Here is a 13276-nt window from a genome sequence, read left to right on the forward strand (position 1 = left end):
TTTCGCGCCTGGGTGGCTCAGTGGGTTGAGCCGCTGCCTTCGGCTCGGGTCATGATCTCAGGGTCCTGGGATCGAGTCCTGCGTCGGGCTCTCTGCTCAGCGGGGAGCCTGCTTCCTCCTCTCTCTCTCTCTCTCTCTGCCTGCCTCTCCGCCTACTTGTTGTCTCTCTCTGTCAAATAAATAAATAAAAAATAAAAAAAAAAATAAAAAAAAATAAAAATTAAGATCTAGACCAATTATTAATCTAAACTTAATCTTCTAGGGATAGAGATAATTTAATCTGCTATCTTTAGGATAAAGTATCAGTAAGCTATTACTGTGTAAGAAACTACTCTAAAACGTGGTGGTTTAAAACAATGTGTTTATTATTAAAACAAGTCTGTGAGTCAGCTGGGAAGTATTTCTGGTCTTGGCTGGGCTCATTTATGGGTCTGCAGTTAGCAGCAGGGTGGCTTTACTGCTCTTGGCTGGGTTCTCTAGGCTGGCCTGTGGTGGGACATTTGGGCTGTCTTGTTTCCTGCAGCAGATTAGATGGGGCTTTTACTTACGGTGGTAGCAGGATTCTAAGAGCAGAAGCCTGCAAGGTCTCTTGAGGTCTAACTCAGAATTGGCAAACTGACATGCGTGCATTCTATTGGTCTTCTTTAAAAGGAAGCCTAGAGTTAAAGGTTGGGGGGAACCATTCTGCCTCTTGATGGGCGAAACTGCAAAGCCTCATTGCCAAATGTATGGATAATGGAGTAGTATAGAATTGGGGCTATTTTTGCAGACAGATTTTTTGATTCATGCTGTAAAGCTCATTTCTGTGTTTTTGGTTGAGCACTATTATATTTCAGTAGGAATTGTGTCTGAGTAGGAAGACAGGTATAAATTAAATGCATCACTCTGTTTGGAGGTCCATATGACTCTAGTTATCTTGTTTTGTAGGATATATCTGATGATATTTTGGAAGCATTGCTCATGCATTGAATTACCAATTGCAAAGTAATTGTAGTACCAGTGATAGGTGTTGAAAGATGAGTGATTTTTGCATCTGTTCTCTTTGGGTTATAAATGATGGTATTCTTTTTGTGCTCGTTATTATTACTCTAACTTCTTTGAGATTTCATTGTTTCCCCAAGTTTATTAATATTTACATATTGTGATCTTAAATGGATTTGTTGAAGTGTATTTGACATATAATAAATCTTAAATTTTATGTGTATAATATGAATAGATTTGGTATCTATATACACCTATGAAACCATCACCACAATCAAGATAATAAACGTATCCTTTACCCTCAAAACTTTCCTTGTGCCCCTTTCTAGTTCTTTCATACTTACTGCTTTTCCCCTTATGCAGTATATAATCTTTTTGTCTACATTTTTTTTACTCATCATAGTTATTTTCAAGTTCATCCACATTGCATGTATCATTAGTTCACTCTTTTTCCATTATAAAGCTATAATGCAAGGGTTCACATGTTCATGGATGTTTTTTCCTTCAGCTTTTGGCTATTACAAATAAAGAACATTTGTATGTAAGTTTTTATGTGAACATATGCTTTCATTTCTTTGGGTGAATATGTAGGAGAGTGGAATGACTGATCATATATGCAGTAAGTGTTTACTTGACATTTTTTTTTAAATGTCAAAACTACTTTTTACAAAGTAGTTGTACCATTTATCTTCCTGTATGAGTGTATGAGAATTTCAGTTCCTTCACACATTTATCAGCATTTGGTTTGGTTGGTCTTGTTAATTTGAGCCATTGTTATAGTTGTGTAGTGATAATTCATTATGGCTTAAGTTTGTACTTTTCTAATGAAAAGCGTTAGTATATTTTCATATACTTAACACTCGTATATCTTTGATGAAAGATTTCACCAAAAGATTTGTGGCTTCAAATCTTCTGCCCATTTTTTGATTGGCTTGTTTTGTTTTAATTGAGGTTTTAAAAATGGATTTATTGAGAAATAATTGACATGTAGTGAAGTACAAAGTGGACAGTATAAGTTTTGAGGTATGTATAGTATACAGTTGGGAAGCTATCACCACACAAACAAGATACTGAATATATTTATCACTCCTGAAAGTTTCCTCATGCCTTTTTGTGATTCTTCCCTTCTGAGCCACATTCCCCTTTTGGGTCTGTCTTTCAAAAGCATTTAGTCTAGGGTTACTCTAGTCAGTGCTACCTGAATTAAGAGGTTTTTCCACTCTGTCTGAAGGAAGCAGGTCTTATTTTTGGCTTTGTGTGAGACTAGGGCAGTAATTCTTGTCATCCTTTTGAGTGGCTCTTTCCTTGGCCTCGGGCTTGTTTTAATAATATGGGTGTTCTCACTCTGTGCAGTTGTCTTCTCTAGTACTCTGCCCTGCAGTCCCTAGCTGTCTTAGCTTTGGACTTCCAGTTAAGTCTCCTCAACACAGAAACCACCAGATTCAAGCCTGGGTATCCTGTCTCGGGTGAGGGTGTGTAGTAAGTTGGGGTCATTGGAGGGTTTATTTACCTTATCTATTTCCCTTCTCTTGGGGTTCACCCTCTGTATTTGCCTATCTAATATCTGAAAACTATCATTTCATATATAGGTCTGGTTTTTTAGGGTTTTCAGATGGAGGGCAAACTCAGTCCCTGTTAATCCATGTTGGCCCTTATATGTATTTTTTTTTTCTTGGTACTTATTTTTTAAATGGTATTAAAAAAAAAAAGATTGTTTACCATCTTAACCATTTTAGTGTACAGTACAATAGTGTTAAGGATATTCACATGTTGTGCACCAGATCTCTAGAAATTCCTATTTTGCAAAATTGAAACTCTGTACCCATTAAACTCTAATTTTATCACCCCCTTACTTCCAACCCTTGGTTAGCAACCTTTTTACTTTTTTCTGTGATTTTGACTACTATAAATACTCAATATGAGTGGAATCATACCGTGTTTGCCCTTTTGGTTGGCTTATTTTACTTAGTGTCATGTTCTCGAGGTTTATCCTTAATGTGACTTGTGATTGGATTACTTTATTTTTAAAGGCTGCACGGTATTCCATTCCAGTGCTTCATGTATATACCACATTTTCCTTACCTATTCCTCTGTCTGTGAACTTTCGCTTGCTTCTCCCACTTGACTGTTGTGAATAATGCTAGTGAGCATGGGTATGTAAATCTGTCTTTGAGATCCTACTTAGAATTCTTTTGGATATATACCCAGAATTGGGATTTCTCAATCATAGGCCAATTCTATTTTTAATTTTTTTGAAGATGTATTTATTCTTTTGAGAGAGAGAGAGTATAAGCATGCAAGCAAACGGAAAGGAAGAGGGGAAGCAGACTCCCTGCTAAGCAGAGAGCCTCACCTGGGGCTTGATCTCACCACCCTGAGATTTGTGACTTAAGCTGAAACCAAGAGTTGGACACAACCAGACGAGCCACCCAGACACCCCTGTAAATGAGATTTCCTAATTTTGTTGTCCAGTTTGGTCATTATTAGTGTATAGAAATACAACTGATCTTCACATGCTGATATTCTGAAATTTTGCTGAAATTATTTATTAGAGTAAATTTTTAAGACTCTTTAATGTCTTCTCCCTAAAAGGTCATGTTGTCAGCAGATAATTTTACTTTTTCCTTTCCAGTTTTGAGATCATTTGCTTCTTTTTTCCTATCTGTTTGCCCTGACTAGTACTTCAGTACCATGTTGAATAGAAGTAGCAAGAGTAGGTAGGTACTCTTGATCTCAGGGTTGTGAGTTAGAGCCCCACATTGGGTGTAGAGATTATTTAAAAACAAAATCTTTTTTTTTAAAAAAAAGATTTTATTTATTTATTTATTTAACAGACAGATCACAAGCAGGCAGAGAGGCAGACAGGGGGTTGGCGGGGCGGGGGGCGGGGGGAGAAGTCTCCCTGCTGAGCAGAGAACCAGATGTGGGGCTCAATCCCACGGCCCTGAGATCATGACCTGAGCCGAAGGCAGAGGCTTAAACCAGCAACCCAGGCGCCCCATAAAAAAAAATATTTATAAAAAAAAAAGAATAGGCACCCTTCCTTCTTAATCTTAGAGGAAAATAAAATCTTTACATCTTTCACTATTGAGTGTGATGCTAGCTGTGAGCTTTTCACTTATGGCATTTATTATGTTGAGGGTAGTTTTCTTCTATTCCTAGTTTGTTGAGTGTTTCTGTCATGAAAAGGTATTGGGTTTTGACAGATGCTTTCTCTGCACCATTTAAGATGATCATGTGGTTTCTGTCCCTCATTCTGTTAATACGGTGTATTCCGTTGATTTTCATTTGTTGAACCATTCTTGCATTCCAGGAATAAATCCACCTTAGTCAATGTGTAGAATTCTTTTCATGTGTTAATTTTGGTTTTTAGTATTTTATTGAGGATTTTTGCTCAGTATTCATCCAGGGATATCAATCTGTTGTTTTCTCATTGTGTCCCACACTCACCTAAACAGTATTTTAATTACACTTTTTAGGTATGGGTTTAAAAAGTACTTCCTATCAAGCTTCATTATAAATTCCCCATTAAAATATATAGTATTTACAGTGACTTGGTTTGGCTCTCTGGGGAACAAATGCAATTACAAGGTGTTTTTTTTTCCTCAGACTTTGAAATATTACAGAGAAAAATAAAAAAGAACTAAAGTCAAAGGTTACTGTCTTTGTGTGGTGTTTAACATTTAAAGCATTTTAAAGTATAGGTAAGTGGCATTAAGTGCATTCACACTGTTGTGCAAACGTGTATATCCTTGTATTAGTCTACTAGAGTTACAATAACAAAATACACTGACTTGGTGGCTTGAGCAACAAATTTATTTTCTCACAGTTCTGGAGGCTACAAGTCCAAAATTAAGGTGTTAGGTTTATTTGAGGCTTCTCTCTTCTCAAGATGGCTATTTTCTTTCTGTGTCCTTACATGGCATTTCCTCTGTGCATGCATTTCCTTGGTGCATGTGTCTTTTTCTTCCTGTAAGGACGCCAATTCTATTGGATTAGGGCCCCATCCTTATGTCCTTATTTAACCTCAGTTAACCTTTTTGAAGGCCCTTTCTGCAAATGCAGTCACATTGGGAACTAGGGTTTCAACATATGAATAATCAGTTCATAACACCTTTTATGTAGTGCTTCTGGTTTATTTCCTAGAAAACCTACCATCATCAGTATAGTCGTTTCTTACTGTTGTTCTAACAAATTATCACAACCTAGGTTGCTTTAAACAACAAACTTACTGTCTGGCAATTCTAAAAGCCAGAAGTCTGAAATTGGTATCACTGGGCAGAAATCAAGGTGTCAGCGGTGTTACTCTTTCCAGAAATTCTAGGGGAGGCTCTATCCCTTGCCTCTCTCAATTTCTGGTGGCTACTCACATTCCTGACTATGAGTTCAATCTTCAAGGCCAATATTTTCAAATCTCTCTCTTCTCTGTCCTTGCAGTCTCTGTGTATAGTGAAATTTCCTCATCTCCCTCTTTATAAGAATACATGTGATTGAAGTTAGGGCCCACCCAGATGATCCAGGATAATCTCTCCATCTCAAAATTTTTAATTTAATCACATCTGTAAAGACTTTTCTTTTGAGGGGGAAGGGTCATATGAGGTAATATCCACAGATTCTGGGGATTCGAATGTGGATTCTCTTGCAGGGCCATTTTTTTTTTCATCCCATTACACTCAGCAATTCATAGTAGACTTTTAGTGTACTTACTGTGATTTATAGCTTAGCTTGTAATAGGTCACAGTATCCAGTTATGGGTAGGTAAAGATTGGGGGCAGTGGGTGGCCGAGAGAATATTCTCGCCTCTTCTAGATATTATGAGGAAAACTCCAGGTCTGTGGTTCTGAGTGTGTGGTCCTGGAAATAACATCACCTTAGGAATTTACTAGAAATGCAAATCACTGGGCTCTAATTTAGAATTACTGAATCAGGAACTTTGAGGGTGGAGGCTAGCAGTCTGTGTAACAGGCCCTCTGGGTGATGCTAATATATGCTAAAGTTTGAGAAACAGTTTGTTAGACTGTTGACATTATTAGTGTTAAGACCATATTCACCTCCTTTTCTAGCTCTTTTCTGCTTCAGTCTAATACTTCAACGAGTCTAGGATTTATAGTCCACAAAGTTTGTTTTCTGTAGGGATGCAAACATTTAGTACTGTAATCTTGGTATTGATGATGAGTGAAATTAATTAATTCACTCAATAAAAGTTTGCACTGGGCTGATTTTTTATCAGTTGTGTTTTTACTTAGATATAGTTATTTTATAAAGAAATATTATTGGATTCAGAAGTGTTGTGAATTTTTTTTCTAATCTTTAAGTGGGCCTACACTGTTGTACTTTTACTATGTGCCACCCAGTAAAATGATGAAATAAGATGAATGAATTCTTATCCTCCATGTGTCCATACTGTAGTTCAGAAAACATCTAAGTGAACAGCTGATACAGAGTTATCACCAGTTTCTGTATCAATTGAGAAACAACGTAACTGTGAAGAAATTGAAAAGGGATCTTTCAAGGTGACTAAACTAATTATTGCAAAACTAGTAAAAAAGGTTTTAGCAAAATTAAAGAGAGATAGAAAGTAGAATAGTTCACTATGCGAAGCAGTGAGAAAGCTGAGAAGGCAAGGGGGCTGTTCTGGAATTTGAAGGAGTTTAGTATTAGAAACCTGCAGTGAATGGGAAAGTAAAGATTGGAGATAATTGATAAGAATGAGATCGTTGGTGAGTACTGTTGAAGGACTTGAATCATAGATTTGATACCCTCAGGATAGCCATTGGAAAATTATACCTTACATGATTCTGGGAAGAATAAATTTGAGATGATAGTCTGGAAATAGAATAGTTATAGGAATCTAGGCGAGAATGGCAGTAGGTATGGTAGTGCCATTTTTTTGTGAATAAGAATGCAAAAGAACAAGTTAGTTTCAGGTTGGGGAAGATGTGTAGAGTACAGGATGAGACATACTGAGTTTTCAGAATTTGTGGAATATGATAAAATTAGGGGTAGATTTTTCAAGTCAGTTTTCAGTGGAATGTTGGGATAGCTGTTATACTAGATTGTGAATTAAATTGAAGAAGCAAGAGTATCAGTATGTACTATCCTCTAGAATAATGGTCCTTGGCATTTAGTATTTAATCACTGTTAGCTGTTATTGTATTTATTGTTAGTATATACTTTTATGCCATCTCATACTTTTTTGTTCTTCAGCTTTTTGGTGTACTTTTTAGTATATATGTAATAGTATTAGATAAGCATCTATATAGAAGTGTGTGTTTTATTAACAAATACTGATTTTTATTGCTTTACTATTAAAATTAATGAAAATAAGTTATTGTAAATTTTTTAAAAGAAAACTAGAAAGTTTGTCATTTGAATAGATTATTGTTCATAAAAAAAGTGGTATTGAGCAAGTTTCCTGAAAGTATAATATGATCATGTTTTAGTTTAACAACTTTTTTGGACACATTATGTCAAAATAACTTGTTTTGTGATTTTTAATTTCAAAGAGTAAGTGTATCATAGATGTACTTATTCATACCTGACACAAAAATTAAATGATGGTCTTTACATGTATTCTTTCAGGTTTGAGTTAATTTCGAATGAGATTGTTTTTGCAACGAGATGTTAATAAGACAAAATCTAGGTAAGTAGAAGACTACTTTGTTAAATGTTATATATCAAAGTAGGAATAATAGAAAAAGTTATGTTTTAAAACTCTGCCTTCAAGTTCAGATTTAATGAGTTTTTCAATAAAATTTTGAAATACAAAGAATTGACTTTAAGGTACTTGCTCGAGTTGATTTGGTGGGAGTAACAATAGAATCATCAAATTGTGCTCTTAGTTTTCCTTCCTTTATGTTGAATTTAACTTAAGTATGTGACTATTAAACATGTGAGAAAATTGAGTTGGTGTTTGGGTTAGCTATTCAGAAAACAGTTCAGTAAGAGATTTGCTGCATGCTTCAATGTTCTCAGTGGATTATAGTGCTTGAGTAGTTTTTGCTTTTGTGAATTTTACTTATTTTGATTAATGAAGTACTTCCATAAATTGATTAAATTTGCCAAATTGTGACTTCTTTATATTAATATAATGTTCAGAATATAAATGATTGTTTCAAAGAGTATCTGTGTTGGTCATTGAATTGGTCAAAGTCATTGAATGAATTTTCTAATTTAGCATTCTGATTTGCATTCTTTTTTTAAGGCTGTTGACTTTCAGGAAATTGAATTGTGATCATGTACTTTTTTAGTCTGATATGTGAAAGAATGTTTTTTGGTGTGTGTGTGTGTGTCTTTGTGTCTTTTAGGTTTTATTTATTTATTTGAGAGAGAGAGAGAATGAGACAGAGTGTGAGAGGGGAGAGGTCAGTGGGAGAAGCAAACTCCCCACCAAGCAGGGAGCCTGATGTAGGAACTGATCCTGGGATTCTAGGTTCATGACCTGAGCCGAAGGCAGTTACTTAACCAACTGAGCCACCCAGGTGCTCTGAAAGAATGCTTTTTAATAATAGAAACTGTTCAGATGTTAAAAAGACTTAACAGTCTTCTGGCAAATGAACATGGTTTCAGGATATAAACAGATTAAAAGGAATACTTAAATTGTAGTTAACTTGGTCTTTCTCTACTCTAACCAGATGTTTAAGCTGTTGGAAACTTGCTGATCTCAAAGTTAAAAAAAGGAAAATTAAAAATCTAGAATGAGAAGTGCTGTAGTTAAGTGATATGGAGTTAAACAGTGTGTTCTTAGTAAGTGGTTTAGGCATAATTTGAAGGAGAGTTTCTGTTTTATTGCTATTATATAATAGTAATTGTAGTGATTGTGCTGTATGTTGTGTTAACTGCTTCTCATGCCTTGTTAATCTTTATAGTACTTTTGTAAGGTAGGTACTCCTGTGTAGAAAATTTTTACTTTTTTGGTTTATAGTGAGCTAGTTCTTTTCTTTAGGAAGAGTGCATTATCTCCACAGCATCTATTATAAGGAACACTTGCCTATATATCTTCTTGTAGGGAAAAAGAAGCTAGACTTTTGTACTTAAGGTCTTATAGGGATTTTGTTTGTTAATTGAATATACAGTGTGTTAGAACCTTTATTCTGATTTCTTATGTCAGGTATCACTTAAGGGATGACACTGGTTTAACATATTCTGACCCTGTTCTACCACAATTATGCATTTTTTGCATAGAACTTAATGCAAATGTATAACTTACATTTTTATATAAATTAAGTTGTAATTTGTGTATGGTAAAATTTAAAGTATAGAGCTGAATGAGGTTTTTACATATGTAAAACATACATATATGTTCACACATGTAACTACCATAGAGATACGAAGACGTAGAACATTTTCATTGCTCAGAAAGTTCCTCATGCTCTTCCCTTTCCAGTCCAATAGCCTTCTCCTCCTGAGGTAAAATTTCTGAATTTTACCAGCATAGCTTAGTTTTGCCTGTTCTTGAATTTTATGTATAAGAATTATAAAATATGCATTAGTTAATATGTGGCTTTTTTCAATCAACATACATCTTGTTGTATGAATATCAGTAGTTCATTATTTTTTTATTACTGAGTAATATTCCATTGTATGACCATGCTACAAATTTTTTTTGTATTCTCTCTGTAATTTTGTTTATTGGATTCTTCAATTCTCTGACCTCACTTTCCAGCATTCTACACTATTTTCCTTCCTCTAGTTGTCCTCTACTGTTCCCGTATCACCTGCACAATAAAATGTAAGCTCCATGACTTGGTATACAATGGTCTCACTGCAGCTATTCCAGAATGCCTAGAATTATCTGAATAAACTAAGTCTGATGTTACTTATGTTTAGTTTTAGTCCTAATTATATGTTGTCACTCTTCCCCAGCCTCTCACCTCCCTCAGCCATCATTGTCCTTCCTCCTGCTCATCAGCTTATCTCCTGAAATATCTCCTGAAATCTTATCCTTTGGGCCAGACCTGGCCATACTGCAGTAGAGTGTTTTCTTTACTGGACTGTGAGCCCCTTGAAGGTAGACACCATCAATGTTGTACTTACCTTAGTAGTACAGTGCCAGAGTACTGTGTGTACTTAGTGAATTTTGTAAAACATGGAACAATGAGCATAATTCTCTCTCAGTCATCTAGGGATTCAGAATACTGGCTGGAATGGGATGAGGACATTGGCACAGTTGCTGTTGGGCTGTAGGAAGGAGCCAATGGGGACAATACAGAAGCAGCATTGTAGGTATTTTGGAAAGCCCTAAAATATCTCCAAAGTCTTCTTTCAATCCAGTGTTAAAAAATGGCGAGTAATGTTCTTAGTTGAGACCTTAAGGAAAACTGTGTTGATTTTGATTACTCTTTTCAAATGAAGGCATTAACCCATGTCATAGAAATTGGAGTGATTGCTTCTAACAGTATTCTTTTTGTGAGTTTGTGCTAGTTATTTCTTTAAAGATTTTAAAGGATGTATTAGATTAATACAAGTAGAAGGCTAGGAAGACTGGTCACATCTATAAAGAAAACTTCTCATTTTCCTAAAGGTAAAAAAGAAATTGGGAGTAGAGAAGGAAATTGAATCATAGTCTGGAATTGTGATAACATTTATTTTTATAGCTCAGGAAGTCTGCTGTTTGATATAATTTAAAAAATTTGTTTTATCATTGTAGGTCTGTAATATATAAATAATATGCTTACTTAAGAAACTTTTAAAATATTATAAAGTACTTTACACTAGTGTTTTTCTTGAAATTAGGCTTGTTGGGTTGGCCATTGTAGTCACCTAGGGGATTTTTATGCCTTCTAGCAAGTCCAGAGCAAGGAGAGGTTCTTCCCCACTGGGATCAATTTATTGCTTTTCCTCTCTACAGCTTCTGCCATAAAGGTTGAATACAGAGTTGGACATTGACCCCATCTCTTGCTGTTTCTTCAGATCCCTACAAGGATTTTCTTAGACTTAGATTCTTATCAAATGTTAGAACTTCAGTTATTTGTTTTATTTCATCATTGATGTGAAGTATGTTTAGTTTTCTTGTTGATAAAATTTGAGTATTCAGAGAAATATAACCTTCAGGTTGTTTGACTTACGTGTATTTGAAAGATTTTAGGCTAGTTTCTCTTCACAGATAGGTATACCTCAGTTTCAGACTCTTCGTCTTCATTCTGTGCTTCAATATTTGATATGGTCAGCCACTGCTTTTTCCATTTTAGAGAGTCCCTGAATCCAAGGATTCGAAGTTCTTTATATTTACTTACCTTATATTAGCTAATTTCCTTCATTTTCAAATTAAGTTCTCCGTGCTTCACGGTCTTTAATAGCAATGTAGTTATGTGCGGACCTTTGTTGCAATGTAAATAAGACTTAAAAAAAAATTTGTCCTTCATTCTAGATGAGATTGCACAGTGCACATTTGACCTTTTTCAAATATATTGCCAGGTAACATTTAGTATTTTTGAAATTTTATTTTATTAAAGGTTTTTTATTTATTCATCTGACAGAGATCACAACTAGGTAGAGAGGCAGGCAGAGAGAGAGGAAGGGAAGTAGGTTCCCTGCTGAGCAGAGAGCCCGACTCAGGGCTCGATCCCAGCACCCTGAGATAATAATGACCTGAGCCGAATGCAGAGGCTTTAACCTACTAAGCCACCCAGGCGCCCTGAAATTTTATTTTTTTTTAATGGAAGTCACATACACTTATTTAAGTATGAGCAAATAGTGTATAGATGTTGAGAATGAGTAAACTCTCTCACCCAGCACTATGTTCCCTGTAAATTATCAGAAATAGTTGATATGTATTCTGCATCTTTCTCTTTCCATTTGCCAGTATGTCTTGGACATTTTTCCATATATGGATTGCATTTAATATAATTGTTTCCTTGTTGATAGAGATACTTTGGTAAATCTAAAGGTTTTTTGCTTGTATATGCAGTGCTGCAATAAATACTCTTCACTGCATTATTGGAATTGTGTGAAAATGTAAGATAATTTGTAGCAGTGGGTTGCTGGGTCGGTATATATGTGCACTTTAATTTCTGATACTGCAAAATTGCAATGAGATTATATCACTTAATATTTCTGCTAGCAGGGGCGCCTGGGTGGCTCAGTCGTTGGGCGTCTGCCTTCGGCTCAGGTCATGATCCCAGGATCCTGGGATCGAGTCCCGCATCGGGCTCTCCGCTCGGCAGGAAGCCTGCGTCTCCCTCTTCCACTCTCCCTGCTTGTGTTCCTCTCTCACTGTGTCTGTCAAATAAATAAAATCTAAAAAAAAAAAAAAAAAATTTTGTTATCAGTGAGAATATCTTTCTCCACACCCCACCAAGTATTATTAACTCATGTTTTAATCCATGCCAGTCTAATTGAAAAGTGGTATTAATTGGTGCATTTTTTTAAGAAGGATTTTACATTTCCAAGTCTTTTGAGAAAGCAAAATTAATGCAGTGCAAATCAGAACATCCAATTAATAAGTATAACAACAAGCCAAAGTAGTTTTGTTAATGGATTAACCCATTTATTATGGGCCAGCAGTGTTTCAAATGGTGAAACTTCTAATGGTCTTTCAACTCCTTCAGTCTTCTCATGGTGCACTTCACTGTGACAGCAGGAGTGGTGTTGTAATGGTTGGTCCAGGCACCACTGGCTGCTCTTTTCATGTAGGAACCACAACACCAGATCCTGACGTCGTCTTTTCCTCTTGGTTTTGCCACAGAGGGAGCAGGTGTATTTGGCACACTGACCTGTTTCACTCCTCACCATTTTCCTGAGTGAGGGACCATAATGGGTCCCGTATTTACCTAAGATTCTGACCTTCTTAGTACATTTAACTATACTGTTGCAAACTTGAGAGAGCTCTCATTGTGTTTTACATTTACATTTCCCTAATGACTAATGATGCTCAACATCTTTTGAAGTGATTATGTGCATTTTTATCTTAGGTGAAATGTCTGTTCATGTCTTTTGCTCATTGTCTAGTTGGATTGTTTATTATTTTTTACTGTTGTTTTGAGAATTATGTATTCTAGCTACTCGTCCTTTGTTAGATAGGGTTTTTCTAAGTACTTTCTCCCATTCCAGTCTGTAATTTGTGTTTTTGTCCTTTTAACAGCATCTTTAAAGTTCTCAATTTTCATGAGGCTCAGTTTATCACATATTTTGGTTTTTTTGGAGGTAGCATTGTGATTTTAATTTCAGATTCTGTATATTCATTGTTAGTATATGGACATACAGTTGTTTTTTTCCAAGATAGAACCTAAAATATATTATTAATTTTAAAGTAAAAAATTGAGTGACTTTTTGATTTGCAGTATTGTGCAATTAT

The 13276-nt window shown here is 35.5% G+C and overlaps 1 protein-coding gene across 13 annotated transcripts in view; it reads left to right on the forward strand.

The window, feature by feature from the left end:
- The window catches only part of ZNF644 (zinc finger protein 644), a 101162-nt gene that overhangs the window by 26931 nt on the left and 60955 nt on the right, over positions 1-13276 (forward strand). For 12 of the 13 annotated variants that reach the window (XM_032360621.1, XM_032360620.1, XM_032360624.1 and 9 more), the window contains one exon: positions 7564-7624. The exons of the other annotated variant lie outside the window; for it this stretch is intronic. In XM_032360621.1, coding sequence (XP_032216512.1) covers positions 7581-7624 — 44 coding nt within the window. In that variant the 5' untranslated portion in view covers positions 7564-7580. The remainder of the gene's footprint in view (positions 1-7563; positions 7625-13276) is intronic. 13 annotated transcript variants of the gene reach the window in all.

Source organism: Mustela erminea, chromosome 10, assembly GCF_009829155.1.
Source record: "Mustela erminea isolate mMusErm1 chromosome 10, mMusErm1.Pri, whole genome shotgun sequence".
In the NCBI taxonomy this organism is placed as follows: domain Eukaryota; kingdom Metazoa; phylum Chordata; class Mammalia; order Carnivora; family Mustelidae; genus Mustela; species Mustela erminea.